The 22,408-nt window shown below is 37.6% G+C and overlaps 1 protein-coding gene and 1 non-coding gene across 2 annotated transcripts in view; both read right to left on the bottom strand.

Moving 5' to 3' along the window:
- CCDC171 (coiled-coil domain containing 171) overlaps positions 1–22,408 on the bottom strand; it is a 299,006-nt gene that overhangs the window by 206,979 nt on the left and 69,619 nt on the right. The window contains 2 exon segments of the mRNA XM_013063104.2: positions 1,971–2,109; positions 18,693–18,853. Of these exon segments, the coding sequence (XP_012918558.2) occupies positions 1,971–2,109; positions 18,693–18,853 (300 nt within the window).
- Positions 8,629–8,735, bottom strand: LOC123392010. The gene has a single exon (XR_006606689.1). It is a non-coding gene; the product is annotated as a U6 spliceosomal RNA (small nuclear RNA).

Raw genomic sequence — 22,408 nt, 5'->3', positions numbered from 1 at the left:
ATCTGGGCAGCACGGATTTGGCCACCACTTCTTAATATATGCCAGAGTCTCCATCTTTTTTGACAAGGAGAAAAAAATATTCATTTTCTTCAATAACGACTATCACCAAGAATTGAAAATGAAGTAACCAAGTCTCTGCAGAAGGGATTCATGTAGGGACAAGACAAAGAAGGCACAGGTATTACTCTAGATTTTAAGCCCTCCCTCTTGGGATTCCCAGTAAACTGCAGAACCACAGTGTGTTGCATCAACCAAATACACACATCCAACAAACGTTTATGGAGGCAAGCGTTACAGTGGAATATTCGTCCATAAAGTAAAATGAATTATGTTAACCTCAATGCATTCACATTCTCTTGGGAGAGATAACACATGTCAGATTTGGGTGAGTGTTATGCTAAACTATGATGAAGATGCTAAACTATGATGAAGATGCTAAACTAAGTATGAAAGAAACACAAAGTTGGGGGCAACCGGGTGGTTCAATCAGTTAAGCATCTGCCTTCGGCTCAGGTCATGATCTCAGGGTCCTGAGACCAAGCCCCACATCAGGATCCCTGCTCAGTGTGGTGTCTTCTTCTTCTTCTCCCTTGCCCTTCCCCCACAGTGGTGCTCAGTCGCTCACTCTCTCTCTCTCTCTCTGCTCTCAAATAAATAAACAAAAAAATATTTTTTTTAATTTTTTTTAAAGATTTTATTTATTTATCAGAGGGGGGGGGAGAGCGAGCACAGGCAGACAGAACGGCAGGCAGAGTCAGAGGGAGAAGCAGGTTCCCTGCTGAGCAAGGAGCCCGATGTGGGACTCGATCCCAGGACGCTGGGATCATGACCCGAGCCAAAGGCAGCTGCTTAACCAACTGAGCCACCCAGACGTCCCTTTTTTTAATTTTTAAAAAGATTTTATTTATTTATTTCACAGAAAGAGAGATCACAAGTAGGCAGAGAGAAAGAGGGGGAAACAGGCTCCCTGCCGAGCAGACAGCCTAATTTGGGGCTCAATCCCAAAACCCTGAGATCATGACCCAAGCCAAAGGCAGAGGCCCAACCCACTGAGCTGCCAGGCGCACCCAAAAAGATTTTTAAAGAAAGAAACACAAAGTTGAGAAAAGGCAAATTTCTGAGTAGGAGGATGGGAGATGGGAAAAGAGGAAATCATGGAAGGCTTCACAGATTGCAAGCTGTCAGACCAGGGCATTACAGGATAGGAGTTTACTAATGGAACAAAAGAAAAGAAGTTCAGACAATACGGGTCCAAAAAAAAAAAAAAAAAAAAAGTGAACAGTCTGAACAAAAGCAAGAAGATATAAAAATATACAATGTGTTTAGGAAGCCAAGAGCACCCTAAGGTGCTGAAGCAAGAGAGTTTATGGGCAAGGGACAGAGAAGAAGCTGGAAGAGTTAACACGGAGCCACAAAGAAAGGGGCCTTAGATTATATGGCAAGAAGTTGAACTTCATTCTGAAAACAACAAGGAGACATTGATGGTTTTTTAATAAAGTGATGATGACAAGATCAGATCAATATCTCAGGAAGACAAATGTGGCGATGGTGTGAAAGCTGGATTATTGGGGAATGAGAACAAAATGATAGGGTATGAAATGACTATAAAAGGGAGTCTTTGAAATCATTAGCTCTATTGATTATAAATCCTAATCCCCCTTTCACCTAGGTAACAATGCACCAAGGAAGGAAGGAAGGAAGAAGGGCAGGCCCTGAATAAATTCTAAAATAGTCTATAATTCAGTTTTTACTAATTCAAATAATTTTCCCACTTTTTCTAAAAAATAGAGGTTTTATTACATACATCTTTGTTGTAATCAGCATCTCTGGTTTTGAAATTTTATATCAATGGCACTAAAATTACTTTCGTGCTATTATCTCATGGCATGTCGTGAGGGGAAAAAAACCTGTTAAACATCAAATTTGACCCAATAAAGTAATTGCCATAGGGTTTTCTTTTTTATCCTTACCATTACAAGTTCTTCCTGTAATTCACTGCAACTTTTTTCATTATACTGGAGTCTCTTTGAAAGGTCTATAATTACTTTCTTATGTTCCTCGATCTCTTCATTTAGTTTCTTGTTTTTGGAGACATACTCTCTTTCTAATCTGAAAAGTTAAAGTGTCAGAGCAGAGTTTTCAAATATGGTTTTATCAAGTCCTATTATACAGTTTAACATGACTGACAGATGTATTATCTATCAAGTTTTTGTGCCAAAGGCCACCTCTCTTTTTTTCAAACAAAAAGGGTTGCATATTCTTAAATGAAAGACTTTAATGGAATAATACCTCACCCCTTTCATTAGCAGATATTTTACTAAGCCCGAGGTTATAAACAAAATCGATTTGGTTAGTGTTGATTTGGTCTCACCATTATTTTTTTTTTAAGATTTTACTTATTCAGGGGCGCCTGGGTGGCTCAGTGGGTTGAAGCCTCTGCCTTCAGCTCAGGTCATGATCCCAGGGTTCTGGGATCAAGCCCCGAATCGGGCTCTCTCTCAGCGGGGAGCCTGCTTCCTCCTCTCTCTCTCTGCCTGCCTCTCCGCTTACTTGTGATTTCTGTCTGTCAAATGAATAAATAAGGTCTTTAAAAAAAAAAAAAAAGATTTTACTTATTCATTTGACAGAGATCACAAGTAGGCAGAGAGGCAGGCAGAGAGAGGAAAGGAAGCAGGCTCCCTGCTGAGCAGAGAGCCCGATGCGGGGCTCGATCCCAGAATCCTGAGATCATGACCTGAGTGGAAGGCAGAGGCTTTAATCCACTGAGCCACCCAGGTGCCCCTCACCATTATTTTTGATGAACAAAACCCACGTACCACAGTTCAATTAGCTCAGAACCTGCCTCAAGACAGAAAACAGTTCTACCAAACAATTTTCAAATTAAACTATAACGTTAGAAAAGGAACAAATGTTTTATTCCTGGATGTCCATGCAAATGGAATATGATGGAAAATAAAAATCCAAAAGAAAGAATCATCAAAAATCATCCACATTCACTGTGAAAACATATGAAATTCTTTACTTTTTGTTCTTTTTTAAGTTTTTATTTAAATTCCAGTTAGCTAACATACAGTGTAATATTAGTTTCAGGTGTAGAATTTAGTGATTCATTACTTCCATATAACACCCAGTGCTTCCTTAATGCCTTCCTTAATGTCCATCCCCCATTTAACCCATCCCCCACCCACTTCCCCTCCAGGAACCCTCAGTTTGTTCTCTATAGTTGAGAGTCTCTTATGGTTTGTCTTTCTCTCTTTTTACCCTTATGTTCATCTGTTTTGTTTCTTAAATTCCACATATGAATGAAATCGTATGGTATTTATCTTTCTCTGACATATTTCACTTAGAATGATAATCTCTAGCTCTAGCCACGTCATTGCAAACGGCAAGATTTCATTCTTTTTAATGGCTGAGCAATAGTCCATTGTATATACCACCTCTTCATCTATCTGTCAATGGACATTTGGGTTCTTTCTATAATTTGATTATTGTTGACAATGCTGCTATAAACATTACGGTAAATGCACCCCTTCGAATCTGTATTTTTGTACCCTTGGGTAAATACCTGTAGTGCAATTGTTGGATCATATTTTTAACTTTCTGGGAAATCTCCATACTGTTTTCCAGAGTGACTGTACCAGTTTGTATTCCCACCAACAGTCTAAGAAGGTTCCCTTTTCTCCTCATCCTCACCAACATCTGTTGTTTCCTATGTTGTTAATTTTAGCCATTCTGACAGGTGTGAGGTGGGATCTCACTGGAGTTTTGATTTGTATTTTCTTGATGATGAGTGATGCTGAATATCTTTTCATGTGTCTATTGGTCATCTGTATGTCTTCTTTGGAAAAATTCTGTATTCATGTCTTCTGCCCATTTTTAATTGGATTATTTGTTTTTTGGGTGTGTTGAGTTTTATAAGTTCTTTATAGATTCTGGATACTAACCCTTTATCAGATATAGCATTTGCAAATGTCTTCTTCCATTCCATAGGTTGCTAACTTTAAGTTTTGCTGATTGTTTCCTTCATTATGAAGAAACTTTTTATTTTAATGAAGTCTCAAGGGTTTACTTTTGTTTTTGTTTCCTTGCTTCAGGAGATATATCTAGTAAGAATTTGCTATAGACTGGGGCGCCTGGGTGGCATAGTCAGTTGGGCATCTGATTCTTGGTTTCAGCTCGGGTCATGATCTCAGGGTTGTAAGATCGAGCCCCAAATCGGGCTCCATGCTCAGCACTGTCTGCTTGAGATTCTCTCTCCCTGTCCCTCTGCCCCTCCCATTGTGCTCTCTTACTTTCTCTCTCTCTCTTAAATAAATAAATATATCATTTAAGAAGAAAGAAAAAAAAAACACAGAAAAAGAAGTTGCTAAGGTTAGACTCCTCTAACCAAAAGGTTACTGCCTATGTTCTCCCCTAGGATTTTGATGGTTTCCTCTCTCACATTTAAGTCTTTCATCCATTTTGAATTTGTTTTTGTGTATGGCATAAGAAAGTGTTCCAATTTCATTCTTTTGCATGTTGCTGTCCAGTTTTCCCAACAACATCTGTTGAAGTGACTGTCTTTTTTCTATTGGATATTCTTTCCTGATTCGTTGAAGATTAATTGACCTTATATAGTTGTGGATCCATTTCTGGGTTTTCTATTCTGTTCCATTGATCTATGTCTGTTTTGGGGCCAGTACAATACTATCTTGATCCCTATAGCTTTGTAATGTAACTTCAAGCCCAGAATTGTGATGTCCCCAGTTCTGCCTTTCTTTTTCAAGATTGCTTTGACTATTTGGGATCTTTTGCGATTCCATACAAATTTCAGGATTGTTTGTTCTAGCTCAGTGAAAAATGCGGTGGTATATTTTTTTTATTTAGTTTTCTCAGTGTTCCAAGATTCATTGTTTATATACCACACTCAGTGCTCCATGAAATACATGCCCTAGGAATTGCATTAAATGTATAGATTGCTTTGGGCAGGACAGACACTTCCAACAATATTTGTTCTTTCAATCCATGAGATTGGAATTGAGATCTTTCCCAGTTGGAAATGAGTTCTTTCAATCCATAAGAAATGGAATGTTTTTCCATTTCTTTGTGTCATCTTTAGTTTTGTCATAAGTGTTTTATAGCTTTTCAGAGTTCATTAGGTTTATTCCTAGGTGTCTTATGAATTTCGGTGTAATTGTAAATGGGATCGATTCCTTGATTTTTCTTTCTGCAGCTTCATTACTGGTGTATGGAAATGCAACAGGTTTCTATATGTTGATTTTATATCCTGAGATTTTACTGAATTTGTGTATCACTTCTAGCAATTTTTTGGTGGAGTCTTTCAGGTTTTCTACATAAAGTATCATGTTATCTGCAAATAGTGAATATTAGACTTTGCCAATTTTGGATGACTTTTATTTCTTTTTGTTGTCAGATGGCTGAGACTAGGACTTCCAGTACTACATCAAATAACAGAGGTGAGAATGGACATCTCTATCTTGTTCCTGACTATACAGGAAAAGCTCTCAGCTTCTCCCCATTGAGAATGATATTAGTGGTGGGTTTTTTCGTTAATGGTCTTTATTACGTTGAGGTATGTCTCCTCTATCCCTACTTTGTTGAGGGCTTTTATCAAGAATGGATGCTATACTTTGTCAAATGCTTTTTCTGCATCTATTGAGAGGATCATATAGTTCTTATCCTTTCTTTTATTAATGTGATCTATCATGTTGATTGATTTGCAAATATTGAACCACCCTTACAACACAGGAATAAAAATCCCACTTGATTGTAGTGAATGATTCTTCTAATGTACTTTGGATTTGATTTGCTAGTATTTTCTTGAGAATTTTTATATCCATGTTCATCAGGGATATTGGCCTGTAGTTCTCTTTTCTAATGGGGTCTTTAAGTGGTTTTGGAACCAGGGTAATGCTGATCTCATAGAGTCAGTTTGAAAATTCTCCTTCCCTTCCTATTTTTTGGAATAGTTTGGGAAGAATAGGCATTAAGTCTTCTTTCAACGTTTAGTAGAATTCCCCTGTGAAGTCATCTGGCCCTGGATTTTTGTTTGTTGGAAGATTTTTGATTACTGATTCAATTTCCTTGTTGGTTATCAGTCTATTCAATTTTTTTATTCCTCCCTGTTTCAATTTTGGTAGTTTGTATGTTTCTAGGAACTGATCCATTTCTTCCAAATTGTCCAGTTTGTTGACATATAATTTTTCATAATATTCTCTTATAATTGTATTTCTGTAGTGTTGGTTATTTCTCCTCTCTCATTTATTCTTTTATTTATTTGGGTATTTTCTCTTTTCTTCTGGATAAGTCTTTGAGGGGATTTATCAATTTTATTAATTTTTTCAAAGAAACAGCTCCCAGTTTCATTGATCTGTTCTACTGGGGTTTTTTTGTTTGTTTGTTTCTATATCATTTATTTCTGCCCTAATCTTTATTATTTCCCTTCTAATGCTGGCCTTAGGCTTCATTTGTTGTTCTTTTCCTAGTTTCTTTAAGTATAAGTTTAGGTTGCTTATTTGAGATCTTTATTGCATCTTGAAGTCACCCTGTATTGCTATATACTTCTTTCTTAGGACCGCTTTTGCTGCATCCCACAGGATTTGGACCATTGCGTTTTCATTTTCATTTGCTTCCATGTATTTTTTTTTTTTAATTTCTTCTTTAATTTCTTGGTTGAAACATTCATTCTTTAGTAGGATGTTCTTTAACCTCCATCTGTTTATGGTCTTTCCAGATTTTTTTTCTTGTGGAACACTTCAAGTTTCATAGCATTGTGGTTAGAAAATACGAATGATATGATCTCAATCTTTTTGTACTTGATGAGACCTGATATGTGACCTAGTATGTGATCTATTCTGGAAAATGTCCCATGTGCACTTAAAAAGAATGTGTATTCTGCTGCTGTAGGATGATATGTTCTGAATGAATGTAACTGTTTAGATCATCTGATCTAGTGTGTAATTCAAAGCCATTTTTCCCCTGTTGATTTTCTATTTAGATGATCTGTCCATTGATGCAAGTGGGGTGTTAAGTCTTCTACTATTATTATTACATTATTATGAACTCCTTTATGTTTGTTATTGTTTTATATATTTGGGTGCTTCCAAGTTGGGAGCATAAATACCCACAATTGTTAGATCTTCCTGTTGGACAGACCACTTATGATGTAATGCCCTTCTTTATCTCTTGTTACAGTCTTTGGTTTAAAATCTGGTTTGTCTGGAGGTGCCTGGGTGGTGCAGTTGGTTGAGCATCTGACTCTTGGTTTCAGCTCAGGTCGTGATCTCAAGGTCTTGGGATAAAGCCCCACATCAGGCTCTGAGCTCAGCTGAAGTCTGCTTGGGATTCTCTCTCCCTCTCCCTCAGTTCCTCCCACTCATGCCTAAAATAAATAATCTTTTTTTAAAAAATCTTAATTAAAATAAATAAATAAAATCTAGTTTTTCCAATATAAGTATGGATCCTCTGACCTTCTTTTGATGTGCTTTTCCATGGTAAATGTTTTTTCTTCCCCTCACTTCCAATCTGCAGGTGTCTTTAGGTTTAAAAAGAGTCTCTTGGGGCACCTGGCTGACTCAATTGGCATGCAGCTCTTGATATCAGAACTGTAAATTTGAGCCTATGTGGGGTGTAGAGATTACTTAAAAATAAAATATTTTAAAAATAAAAAATAAATATAAGATGAGTCTATTGTAGACAACATATAGATAGGTCATTTTTTAATCCATTCTGATACCCTATGTCTTTTGATTGGATTATTTAGTCCATTTACATTCAGAGTAATTATGAATACATATGAATTTAGCGCCACTTTATTACTTATTTTGTCACTGTTTCTGGAGATTTTCTCTGTTCTTTTCTAGTCTTTGTCCATCTGGTTTTTCTTTCCCACTCAAAGAGTCCTCTTTAATATTTCTTGCAGGGCTGGTTTAGTGGTCACAAGCTCCTTTTAGTTTTTGTTTGTCTGGGAAGCTCTTTATCCTTCCTTCTATTCTGAATGACAGCCTTGCTGGATAAAGTATTCTTGGCTGCAAAATTTTTCCCATTCAGGATGATGAATATATCATGCCACTCTCTTCTAGCTTGCCAAGTTTCTGTGGAAAGATCTGCTCCTAAACTTATTAGTCTTCCCTTGTAAGTTAGGGACTTCTTCTGTCTTGATGCTTTTGGATTTTTTCTTTATTTCTGTATTTTGCAAATTTAACTACACTATGTCTTGGTGTTGGCCTGCTTTTGTTGATTTTCATGGGAGTTCTTCGTGCCTCCTGATTTGGATGTCTTCTTCCTTCCCCAGATTAGAGAAGTTTTCAGCTATAATTTCCTCAAACAAACCTTCTGCCCCCTTTTCTAGCTCTTCTTCTTTTTGGGGGGACTCCTATTATATGCATATTATTACACTTTCTGGAGTCACCAAATTCCCTAAGTCTAGTTTTATGATCCAAGATTTTTCTTTCCCTTTTTTGTTCAGCTTCATTATTTTCCATCTTCTGAGGGAATTCTATCTTTTTGTTTTTTTGACATAAAATGTATTGTTTCAGGGGCACAGGTCTGTGATTCATCAGTCTTACACAATTCACACTGCTCACCATAGCATATACCCACCCCAATGTCCATCACCCACCCCTCCCTAAAAATATGAAACACTCCTTGAATTTGTATGTCATCCTTGTGCAGGGGCCTTGCTAGTCTTTTCTGTATCATTCCAATTTTAGTATACATGCTGCCGAAGCAAGCACAGGAATTCTATCTTCTATATCACTTATTCCTTCTTCTGCTTCTTCCATCCTTGAGGTAATTACACCCAGTTTGTTTCAAATCTTGGTTATCACATTTTTCATTTGGCCTGATTTGTTTTTAGCTCTTTTGCTTCTGCAGTAAGGGTCTCCCTGATGTCTTCTATGCTTTTCTCAAGCCCAGCTTATTAACCTTATGATTGTTGCTTTAAATTCAGGATTAGGCATGTTACTTAGATCTGTTTCGATTAGATTCCTGGCCATGATCTTATCTTGTTCTTTCTTTTGGGATGAAATCTTCCATTTTGGCATTTTGTCTAGGTCACTGTCTTTTTCTGTGTGTTAGTAAAACCTGTTATGTTTCCTGCTCCTGAGAGTAATGGCCTAATTAAGAAAGGTCATATAATGTCCAGAGCCTAGTACTTCAGGAAGTAGCTCTAGTGTGTATTGCATGTACTCTGCTGCTTGTTTTCTTTGCTCTATCCTTCAGGTCAGTGGTCTGCAGAGTTTCTCCTTGCCTGCAGTGGGGAGTGTTTGGACCCTGGCTAGGGTATGGAGTGTTTTAACTAGCTGTGCTCTGGTCTGCTTGTTAAGAAAACTGATACTATTCCCAGTAGAACTGAAGCTTTGCAGAACTGTATAGTCAGTAAACAAGGTACATGAAGGGGTTTGTGTTGTCTTTGCGGGGAGAGGCCCACTGCACTGATTCTTTGGCACACTTGCCTGAGAAAAGCAGTACCAGTGGAGCACAGGGTATGGGGCTTGGTGTGAGCAAGTTAGGCAACCAGTGTTGGTGCGGTGGTATTTCCTGTGAGGGCCAGGGTAGGGCAATGGTGCCAGCTAGCTCCTTTGTCCCTGGAAAGGGGAATTCCTGCTTGCTGCTGAGAAGCCCTCCCAGAAGACTGAACAATCTTCCCTCACGAGTCCCAGCAATTCCTTAGGTCACTGCCTTCACACTGTCTGTGTCCAGGTTGCTTGACCACCTTGAGCAGTGCAGTGCACTGTGGGCTCTATCACTGCCAAGCTGGCTGAGTTTTAAAATTCCATACTTTAAGGACCTGGTGTGGCAGGGACCTGCACTGGTCTTCTGGGGGAGGGTAATTAGTGCCGGGACTGATGCAGGTCTGACCCAGAAGAACAGTCACACCAGAGCACAGAAGCAGGGAATACACACTAAAGAGCCAGTGTCCAGGTTAGCAGCCCTCAGCAGGTGTCTCTGCACTTACGCTGGGGGGCAGGGGAGAAAATGGCACCTGCTGGCACCTTCATTCCCAGAGAGGCTATGTCACCTCTTTAAGATGTGCTCCAAGAAGGAGAAACCTTCTCTCCCCATGCATCTCAGGCAATCCTCAGATCACACCATCTGCCCCCAGGTTACCTGGCTGCCTTCTCCACAGGAGCACAGCAGCATCCACATGGCTCCACACCAGCCACACAGTGGATCTCTAAAACTCCAGTCTTTGAGTCCTACTGATTGCAAAAACTCATAAAAATCAGCTCCTTTCACTCTCCCAGGCAATGCCTTTGGGGAAGTATTCTCTTTGTGCCTATCTCTATGCACTCTCCTCTCACTCACCTTTCTTCACGACCAGGGCTCCTTCCCCTCTGCAGCATCCACAAGCCATTTCTCCCCCAAACCACATCTCCACATCTCCTACCTTCCACAAAGTGGCTTCTTCTCTCCCTCCAGTTGTGCAGTTTGTTCTGTCAATGCTCAGATCAATTTCTTGGGTATTCAGAATAATCTGACATTTATCTAGCTGTGTTTGAGGGACCAGGCAAGCCTAATACACCATTTTAGCCCCCTGCCCCACCACTACAAGAAATTCTTTTCAAAAGATTTGCCTTCCTATTTAAATTTTACTCAGGCTGGCATTAAACTGTATTTACATTCTTGTATGGACATCTGATGAAAGGCAGCTTAGAACTATTTCAGTTTAGAATTTGTTGTAGATAATCCACTAAATGGGTAATTTTAATTCAAATTAAAGGGTTGCCACTATTTTTAATCTGAGATCTTCCTGATGAACATAGTAGATTTTACTCTCAAGAGTCAACATTCTTGGGACTCCTGGGTGGCTCAGTTGGTTAAGCAGCTGCCTTCGGCTCAGGTCATGATCCCAGCGTCCTGGGATCGAGTCCCACATCGGGCTCCTTGCTCGTCAGGGAGCCTGCTTCTCCCTCTGCCTCTGCCTGCCATTCTGTCTGCCTGTGCTCGCTCTCTCTCTCTCTCTGATAAATAAATAAAATCTTAAAAAAAAAAAAAAGAGAACATTCTTTTCTCTAGAATGAAATAAAGATAACTCCAGTGCTAACCCTTTTGTATGTTCTGCTTTGGATCAAGGATATTCCAAAGTAGAATAGTTAAATATATATATGTGTGTATATATATGTATACATGTGTGTATACACACACATACACACACACACACACACACACACACACACGCTTCCCAGAAAGTAAGTAGAATAGTAAAAATGGATTGAAGTAGAGAAAAGATAACAAATACATGTAGGAATCCCAACATATAGGTAATAGAAGTTTCAAAAAAGAGAAGGTAAAGAAAACAGAAGAGAAGAAATCAGGAAAGTAATAAATACAAATATTTCCTAGAAATGAATTACTTGAGTCTTTAAAATTGAAGGAGCTATATGAATGCCCAAAATGAATGAATAAAAAAATACATGCTAGGCCCATCACCATGAAATTTCAGAACACTGGGAACATAGAGAAAATTCTAGTGTCCACAGACTATGAAAATATATACACATTATTTCTTTATCAAGCATTATAATATAAGATCGGTAAACCATTTCTAGATACTTCCCTATGTTTCCATACTTGTGACCACTCTGTATGAGTCTCCCGTGGAAAACATAGACCATATAAAAAATATCAGGAATCAAACAACTTAAGATTTCTTGACACTAGAACTTAATTAATACCCAAGTGAACTAAGAAAAAGAGAAAAGATCAAATAGACATCTTCAGAATGCAAATTTCAAAATTTTTCATCTGATGTAGAATTTCTCAAGAAGCTGCCCTACAAAGGGAGTAAATCAAACAGGGAGAGAGGGATGAGACCAGCAACAAGAAGTCCAAAATAGTAGAGAAGCAGAGAGTATCCCAAGGAAGATGGGGATGGGAAGTCCTAGGGATGACAGTGGCAGGGAGCCTAAAAAACAATTAGTCCAGGATGGAGAAGGTGGGGAGAAGGATGGATGTCTTTTACAAGAAACTTAAAACAATAGAATTGCTGAGGTACAGGAACATAATGAGGGATTATTCAGTCATATTAGAGAGTTCAAGAGTAATTCAGTGTTTGGTGCAATAAACAACAAAGAATATAATAAACTGTGCCATGAAGAAAAATAAATATAACTTACCAAGAAAAATAAGTTATAGAAAAAATACCCCCAAATAGAACCCCTTAGGTTGGATGGGGGGAGGGTCGGAATTAAGTGTGTGCTGTGTGGGAGAAGGGTACAATAGAGATAATACGTAAGCAGTTGTGGGGGGAGGTAAAACAGGTAATATCTAACAGTGGGAACTAAAAACATGGCAGGATATGCATGTTATTCAGAAACAGGAAATTAAACATCAGAAGAAACAGCAATAAGAATTAAAAGCAGTTGCCTCAAGGGAGTGGAAATGGGTAGTAGAGAGCAAGGGGCATGAAACTGTTGACCTTGCCATATTCTTTTACTTTTAGACTATGTACAAGCTAATTTGATAAAGTCAAAATTTTATGTGACTCTTAACCTCACAAAACAAACTGAGGGTTGCTGGGGGGAGGGGGTTTGGAGAAGGGGGGTGGGATTATGGACATTGGGGAGGGTATGTGCTTTGGTGAGTGCTGTGAAGTATGTAAACCTGGTGATTCACAGACCTGTACCCCTGGGGATAAAAATATATGTTTATAAAAAATAAAAAATTTAAAAAAAAAAGAAATTATTACCACTCAACAAATATAAAATTAAATGACTCCGTCACTTGGTGCTGGGTTCAAGTTCGAACTGGGTCCACTGAAATAGGGGGACACTCCCTGCTGTCACCAATGTCACATACAACCCAGGAAGTTGTCAGGTCCTAGGAGTCTGGCAAAGCCCCACCAAGGGTAAAGAGTTAGGCAGGAGTATAACAAAGGTTAAAGGGAGCCCCAACTCTTTGAACTCCAAAGGAGAAGCATCAGGACTTGGCCAGTGGAGGATTTAGCAAGAAAAGTGAAGGGAGAGGAAGGAAACCTGTAGCTAAGGTGCCTTCTTTCCTGCTAGATTCCCATTCTATTATTTTTCTAAAGGAGCTCAACTAAAAACTTCACCACAGGGTGCTTTAACAAATATTCATCTTTGGTCTTTTATACAGAATGTACACACTATTACTGCTAATAAATCATAATACTTTTGTTATTTTTATACTTTTGGATGATATATATATATTTTTTAAGATTTTATTTATTTATTTGACAGAGAGAGAGAGATCTCAAGTAGCCAGAGAGGCAGACAGAGAGAGAGGAGGGAGCAGGCTCCCTGCTGAGCAGAGAGCCTAATGTGGGGCTTGATCCCAGGACCTTGGGATCATGACCTGAGCCGAAGGCAGAAGCTTTAACCCCCTGAGCCACCCAGGCACCCCTAGATGATATATTTAGAAAAATAAAGAAATTCCTAAATAATGAGTGTAATGAAATAACTAAATTGAGATTCAGTCCTTTCAGTATATCTTTGATAGTCCTGTTTTAAATTTAATTTTAAACTAGATTTAAAGTTATCATGAGCTCCTTCCCTCCATCACTGCCCACCAATCAGTTACCACAGCTAATGAACACCTGACATACAGAAAACTCTAAAAAGTTTATTGAAAAGCTTTAGTTTCATACTATAACTTTTAGATGCAAAAAAAAAAAAAGATTTATAATTAAGAATATTTAACTACAGAAATAAAGAACAGATATATATCCTATCTAAAATTATATATCGAATATATATATTTATTAAAATAGCCCTTTTTTAAAAGATTTTATTTATTTATTTGGGAGAGAGAAACATAGCGAGAGAGGGAACACAAGCACAGGGGATGGGAGAGGGAGAAGCAGTCCTCCCTCTGAGAAGGGAGCGTAATGTGGGGCTTGATCTCAGGACTCTGGGATCATGACCTGAGCCAAAGGCAGACGTTTAATGATTAAGCCACCAAGTGCCCCAAAACAGCCTGTTATTGTTATTAAATTCTTAACTGAGCTCTTTAAAATATATATGTAAAATATATGTAAATATATATATATATATTCCTTTTAAAATACATGTATACATATACATTCCATCTAAAATAAGTTCATGCAGAAAAGTTCACTGTTATGAAATGTTGACCAAAATTATAAATCCAAACTAGACACACAGCCTTCTTCTCTTGACCTAGATCCACCCAGGAAAAAACAAGCTTAAGAACTGTAACCACAGGCAAAGTTCAGGCAGCATTTTCTCTATAACATCATCATTACCAGTTTTGCTAAATTAGTTTTATCCAACAGGTAAAACAATGTCCTACCCCAAAACTCCCTGCTCTCAGAGTTGTAAAATAAAGGTATCACTTACCTTAAAGACCTAAAATCTACCAAGTTTCTTTTGGAACACATTATCCAAAACTTAGAGCTACTTTGAAAAATTAATATTTGACAGTTTGTGACTCTAAAATATTTTTAAATGTTTTTTAAAGAGGATTCTGAAGGAAAGTCAGAAGCACAAATAGAAAATAAAATAACTGAACTAATCACCCCTCATGTCATACCATTTCTTCTAACACCACACATCCCTGGAACGGAAGTGGCAGTGAATGCAGAGAAAAGGAAGATATGATGGGGAAGAGAAGTCACAGGAACTGAGTTGCAAAATGAGAAGTGGGTTTTAACTACTATTTAATTTTTATTGTTTATTATTATTAACTTTATTATAATAGTAGATATATAGGGATAAAGAACAGATAGGAGATGTTGTGTTAAAGTATTTAGGATTGTTAGCTGGTGCTTAGTTGAAATATGTAACTAGTACTTATAATTATTAGTTGACACTTACTTATTGGAATACAAAATTTGCATAAAATATTTCAAGCACCAAAACACAACTAATAGCAAAACAAATAAGGGGAGAATCTGCTTTGGGGTCCAGTGAGAAAAGTACATAGGTTGGATGGAATAGACAAGTGATGGGTATTAAGGAGGGCACTTGTTATGATGAGCCCTGGGTGTTATATGTAAATGACAGATCACTGAACTCCACTCTTGAACCAATATTGAACTATAGGTCAATGAACTAGAATTTGAATTTAAAAAAAAAAAAAGAAAGGAAAGTTACATAAGTCAAAATCTTGGAGCTTGGGGCTCCTAGCTGGCTCAGTCAGTGAAGCATGCAACTCTTGATTTGGGGTTATGGTTCATGCCCCACGTTGTGGGTAGAGTTTATTTAGGAAAAAAAAAAAATCCTTAGCTTAATTGTTAGCAGGTCCTTTACAATTCCTCTAGTCCAACTTTTGCAGGACTCTCTTCTTCAATATACATAACAAAGAATCACCCACCTTCTGTTCTGAACTTCCCAAGGCAGGGAGCTCACTAGGTCCGCAAAAAGCCTATTATTTCATTATTGAGAGAATTGTTTGGGAGTACAGTCTGGCTTCTAACAGTTTCACTTGTAGGTCCTAATTATTACTTCAAAGCAACAGTAAAGAAGCCTGCACTATATTCGTGGGGCGCCTGGGTGGCTCAGTGGGTTAAGCCTCTGCCTTCGGCTCAGGTCACGATCTCAGGATCCTGGGATCGAGGCCCACATCTGGCTCTCTGCTTAGCAAGGAGCCTGCCTTCCCCTCTCTTTCTGCCTGCCTCTCTGCCTACTTGTGATCTCTCTCTCCCTCTCTCTGTGTCAAATAAATAAACAAAATCTTTAAAAAAAAAAAGCCTGCACTATATTCTACATAAAGGTTCCTAAACAGATTTATATATATAAATGGACAGATTCAAACAGTGGTTCATAGGAAATTAAGAGGGTGAGTCTTAAGAATAACATTCACAATATGTCATCTAAGTCATCCCAAAAAAATTCAGTTCAGAATTACTGGTTTAGGGGTATCTGGGTGTTTCCATTGGTTAAGCATCTGAGTTTGCCTCAGATCATGATCTCGGAGTCCTGGCACCAGGCCCAGCATTAGGCTCCCTGATCAGTAAGGAATCTGGTGATCCCTCTCCTTTTATCCCTCTCCCCCTGCTTGTGCCTATGCTCTCTCTCTCTCACTCTAATAAATACATAAAATCTTGGGGAAAAAAATAAAGAATTCCTGGTTTAAAATATTATAAGCATTACTACTAAAAGTAATCTCAGGGTGTCTGGGTGGCTCAGTGGGTTAAAGCCTCTGCCTTCGGCTCAGGTCATGATCCCAGGGTCCTGGGATCGAGCCCCACATTGGGCTCTCTGCTCAGCAGGGAGACTGCTTCTTCCTCTCTCTCTGCCTGCCTCTCTGCCTACCTGTGATCTCTGTCTGTCAAATAAATAAATAAAATTTTTAAAAGTAATCTCAGAGATTTTAAATTTTTCAACATCGGTCTCTTTTTTTAATTTAAATTCAATTGGGACGCCTGGGTGGCTCAGTTGGTTAAGCAGCTGCCTTCGGCTCAGGTCATGATCCCAGCGTCTTGGGATCGAGTCCCACATCAGGCTCCTTGCACAGCAGGGAGCCTGCTTCTCCCTCTGCCTCTGCCTGCCATTCTGTCTGCCTGTGCTCGCTCTCCCCCCCCCCTCTCTGATAAATAAATAAAATCTTAAAATAATAATAATAATTTAAATTCAATTAATTAGCATATAATGCGTTACTGGTTTCAGAGATAGAGGTCAGTGATTCATCAGTCTTACAGAACACCCAGTGCTCATTACATCACATGCCCTCCTTAATGTCCACCACCCAGTTACCCCATCCCCCCACCCCCTCCCACTCAGCAACCTTGTTTGTTTCCTAGGATTGAGAGACTTTTATGGTTTGTCTCCCTCTCTGATTTCGTCTTGTTTTATTTTTCCCTCTCTTCCCCTATGATCCTGTTTTGTTTTTCAAATTCCACATATGACTGAGATCATATGATAACTGTCTTTATCTGACTTATTTTGCTTAGCAAAATACCCTCTAGCTCCAACCACGTCATTGCAAATGGCAAGATTTAATTTTTTTGATGGATGAATAGTATTTCATTTTATATATATACACTACAACTTTTTTATCCATTCATCTGTCAATGAACATCTAGGTTCTTTCTACAGTTTAGCTATTGTAGACACTGCTGCTGTAAACATTGGGGTGCACGTGCCCCTTTGGACCACTACATGTGTATCTTTGAGATAAATACCCAGTAATGCTATTGCTGGGTCATTAGATAGCTCTATTTTCAACTTTTTGAGGAACCTCCATACTGTTTTCCAGAGTGGCTGCACCAGCTTGCATTCCCACCAACAGTGTTAAGAGGGTTCCCCTTCCTCCACATCCTCTCCAACTCCGTCGTTTCCTGACTTATTAATTTTAGCCATTCTGACTGGTGTGAGGTGTGCTATCTTATTGTGGTTTTGATTTTTATTTCCCTGATGCTGAGTGATGTTGAGCATTTTTTCATATGTTTGTTGGCCATCTGGATATCTTCTTTGTAGAAATGTCTGTTCATGTCTTCTGCCCATTTCTTGATTGGATTACTTATTCTTCAGATGTTTGAGAAGTTCGTTATACATTTTAGATACTAGCCCTTTATCTGATAAGACATTTGCACATTTCTTTTCCCACTCTGTCCTTTGTCTTGGTTTTGTCAACTGTTTCCTTTGCTCTGCAAAAGCTTTTTACCTTGATGAAGTCCATATGGTTCATTTTTGCCTTTGTTTCCTTTACCTTTGGAGATGTATCTAGCCAGAAGTTACTGTGGCCAAGGTCACAGAGGTGGCTGTCTCTGTGCTCCTCTAAGATTTTGATGGATTCCTGTCTCACACTTAGGTCTTTCATCCACTTTGAGTCTGTTTTTCAACATCATTTTTTCAAGTCAGTCTTTCAAGCGTCATATTTATGATTTTGCCACACCCATAATAATCACTACTATTTAATAATACTTTAATTCATTTCTTAAGTTAAATGAAGTATTTTAAGATAAACCTTGATATTGTTATTGTAAGTGGGAAACCATTATCTATTTGTCATAGACAAACTAACATTAAATATAAATACATAACTCTAATGTTGCAACCTATTATCATGTCATGTACCAATGGTGGTATGCATTCCAGCCTATAGGAAGAAATGGTTTAGAATATCTCCTATCAAATTTTTTGGAAACATATTAAAGAATTATAAACTTTTTAAAGCATCCCACAGAACATTCCAGATGAAAGGCTTTTGAATTGAAAAACATTAAAATCAGGAGGAGTCAAAAACCACTTACTAGTTGCGTGTCCCCATTAAGCCTCTATTTTCACATCTGTAAAATAAGGATTAAAGGAGCAGCTACCTCATGGTGTGTTCTATAAATTGAATGAAATCATGCAATGCTAGAAAGCAGGTGAGCAAAGAGTGCTATTAGCCCCTACTATTATTTCTGTAGTATGAGAAAATCTCAAACATTAGCCCATCTCCATATAGACCTTTTTTTAGGTGGCCTAGAAATCAAGATCTTTAAGATACTGTATTATATCAATAAATACAAAATACATTAACACATTTACTCTCTAGTGTAAAAACTGCACTTCAGAGACTACATGGAATAGCCATTATACTTCAAAAGCCAAAAAAAGCATTTCCATGTTTACCTATACAGAGAATTCTAGGTATGTTTTATGAAATCATTTATCTGCAATCTAGCACAGACACTAATGAGAGCTATATCTAAAATACTACACCGTCATACTCATGTAAGCTTCATAAATTCTTTATAAAGAATTCTACAATAAAACACTTACAAACTCAGTTTTGCAAAGCTCTCTTGCGCGTTATGCTTTTCTCGCTCATATGCACTTTCAACTTCTTTGAATTCATTCTTGATCATTTCCAAATCTGCAACAGCTTCTGCTTGGCTGGCCTTTTCCACCTGCAAAGCGCCTTCAAGGTCTCGAATCCGTAACTGCCAGATGACAGAGAAGTAGTTAAAACGAGCAAGGAAATGCTAGCTTCAAAGGCTAGTCAGACTGAATAGAGCTCTTTATTAGCAGCAGTTTATCATTCATCCAAACACTTCTTCCTTTCTGCTTTGGTTTAAAAAGGAAAATAAACAAAAGACAGTGTATTCCCTTTCTCAACGTGTTTAATGGAAGGGAGGAAGAGGGGAAGAATAGTTAACTGTGCTCTGGAAATGCCTGATCAAAGTGCTGAATTTTGACCTACTATTCCATTTGGAGACTTCTTTTATAAAACATAATGAAACTAGTGGTTTGAGGAAACAAAAGGGAAATAGCCTTCCCCTCTTATGAGAAACATCATTACAGTCCCATGTTTAGAAGCCCATGAAAGTTAACATCTTTTTTATTCCTAGAGATTTTTTACTATAGAAAAGTAAAACTTGTATTACTTGTTTTTATTACTTATATTACCAAATAATACTATTTGACTAAAATATTAATGAGTGTAGTTATATGATATCTAGGATTTGCTTCAAAATGCTATGGGGCTGAGGAGTAGATGGGGGGAGCGGTGAGGGGGTGGGGGGGAGCCCATTGTACCATTCTCTCTACTTCTGCATATACTTGAAACTTTACATAATAAAACACTTTGATAGATTCTACATAAACATCGACAGTAGAACAGATAAACAATTACATTCCCATTAAAGAATAACATGTAGCTATAAAAAAAAGCTGTAAAACAACTTTTGAAAAGGAAGCTCTCCATGTGGCTCTCCACGTGGTGTTAACACAGACTGAAAAAGCAACGTCCACATCAGTGTATACAGTATGCTATATTTTGGGTAAACAAGTGGGAAAAATTAAGTAGCAGGCAACATGGTGGAGCAAAAGGAGCAATAGGAGTGAAAGCAAGAGTTCTCGATCATTTAATATTGTTTGGATTTTTGAACAGGTGGATATTTTACCTTTTTCAGAAAATTAAATTTAAAAACTAAAAAATAGACTGCTAGGGCCAGAAAAAGTGGGGAGTGGTAGAAAATGTTTTACACTAAATAGAATATGGGCTTCAGAACCATAAAGCTCACAGCTCTACAAACTTTTGTGACCTGTAGTATATTACTAAAACTCCAAAGGCCAGAGGTTCCTCATCTGTAAACAATAAATAATGGTGGTAATAATAATAACAAACAGACTACCTACAGGGTTATTACAAAGATCTAATGAGATAATATTCATCTAATATATATTTAATATTACATATGTATATATGTTTATTTAATAAATTTTTGGATAAATATTTATTCAGTACTTAATATGTGCCAGGCAGTGAGCTAGTGCTCAAGATATACAATAATCACGAAAATACACAGTCCTAGTTTCGAGGAGCTCCTAGTCTTTAGGAGAGGAGAGATCATGACAGAATGTGGTGTTTCCTATCACAGAAACAGGCACAAAGGGCCATAAAATCAGAGGAAAGCTAAGAACAAGCCTCCTGGGGAGGGCAAAAGCCAATCCGAGGTAAGAAAGATGAAGTCACCAAGAAAAGAAGCCTAGAACAACAGGAAATTGTTTTGTAAATCAATCCATACAAACAGTAAGCACCAGAAATTATTATTTGTAATTCTTCAAAAATATTTTGGAATAATCAAAACATTCTTACACTAAAGTAAGGACACAGAATAGAGCTGGAGATACAGCTTGGTAAATTTTCAAATTTGGTCTTTTAAATTTTATCTTTCTTTGCTGTTTTGTCTGAATCCAATGTTGACAAGTGAAATAATAGATCTAGAAAACATTTTCTTCTGTCTGCATTGCTATCTTCTTTCAGAAAATAAGCACACTCAATCACAAATGATAAACCAAGCCAACTGAAAGAGAAGTCAGCTTCAAATTAATAATTCTGAGTCAACTCTTTGATTCTATTTTCTCATTTTTATGAGAATAAATTTAACAACATATTTCAAACATACATTTAACTACAGTTTAAGCTAAGAGATGGTGATTAATTACAACTATTTAGTGGTCTCATTTGCTTTTAAACTAATCTGAAACTGAATTTTACTAGATGTACCTCACTGAAAATACTTGTCAATATTTATAGATATATGGGTCAAATATAAACTTTGGCTTTTTTCTGCATCATAATGTGGAGTTAAATATCAAATATAAATTTTAATAAAAAATATACATGTAATAATCTTTATTTTTGTAGCTAATAACTATATATCCCCAGGTATAAATTATAACTACATTGAAAAACTTAATTTGGAATTATACTTCCTTCATAAATTTAAAACTTTAGGCTTATTGCTTATTGATGCCATTTTGGGTGATTCAATCATTTAAAAAAAAAGGTAGGGGCACTTGGGTTACTCAGTCAGTTAAGTGTTTAACTCTTGATCTCAGCTCTGGTCTTGATCTCAGGGTCATGAGCTCAAGCCCCTCATTGGGATCCAGGCTTAGCTTGCACAAGTTTGCTTAAAATACAAAATGCACTCAAATACATGGACCTGAGAATTTTACAGGTAAGGGGGACATTTCATTAAAGATAGAAATTTTTAAAAATTTTATTATATAATTCTTATAAGCTTAATTGCATCCTATATTAAGACCCATTTAAACAATAAGGTATAATTTTGCAAAGTTTATTAAAATTTAATATAAGGGAAAAGTGTAAATCTTAAAAATAATTCAAATTAAATTAAGGAACTGAGGGGCACCTGGCTCAGTCAGGAGGGCTTGTGACTCTTGATCTCAGGGTTCTGAGTTCAAGCCCCATGCTGGGTGTGGAGCCTACTTCAAAAAAAATTAATGAACTAAGACGTTAGATTTCTGGAACTTCATATGAAATTTTATACACAACACAGGCCATGGGCCAGACATGGTCCATGGGCAGTAGTTTGCCAAGCCCCTGTTGGAATGCCTTCACTTCCCTTAGAAATTACTTCTCGGGGTGCCTGGGTGGCTCAGTGGGTTAAGCCACTGCCTTCGGCTCAGGTCATGATCTCAGGGTCCTGGGATCGAGTCCCACATCGGGCTCTCTGCTCAGCAGGGGCCTGCTTCCCTTCCTCTCTCTCTGCCTGCCTCTCTGCCTACTTGTGATCTCTCTGTCAAATAAATAAAATTCTTAAAAAAAAAAAAAAAAGAAATTACTTCTCATTCTCTAAGACCTGGAGGACACTTTGCTTAGGATTCCTTCAATTAATTCCCCTCTCAGATATAACCTTCTTTATTATGCTTTCATAACATTTTATATTTTAGTATTTTATGTTTCTACCTATACATTTATCTATATATCTATACTGATGCAGACAAATATACAGTATTTCAGATAAAGGAAGTAAGTTCCAAGAGTCGTTTCTTCGCCGTTATACCTTCAGCTCTTAATACAAGTGACAAGCAGTGTGCACAGGATATACACTCTATAAATGAAGGTGCATATTTTTTAAATGTTTGCAAAAAGAAATTCATCCCATGGCTCTTGATGAAAAGAACACTCTGATCAGCAAATCATTCTGTTACAGGCCAGATGGTAAATACTTTGGACTTTGCAGGCC

The sequence above is a fragment of the Mustela putorius genome, unplaced genomic scaffold (assembly GCF_011764305.1).
Source record: "Mustela putorius furo isolate JIRA1106 unplaced genomic scaffold, ASM1176430v1.1 tig00000421_pilon_pilon_pilon, whole genome shotgun sequence".
Taxonomy (NCBI): Eukaryota; Metazoa; Chordata; class Mammalia; order Carnivora; family Mustelidae; genus Mustela; species Mustela putorius.
The sequence above is the reverse complement of the archived record's forward strand: the minus strand, read 5'-3'. Positions and strand labels throughout refer to the sequence as shown.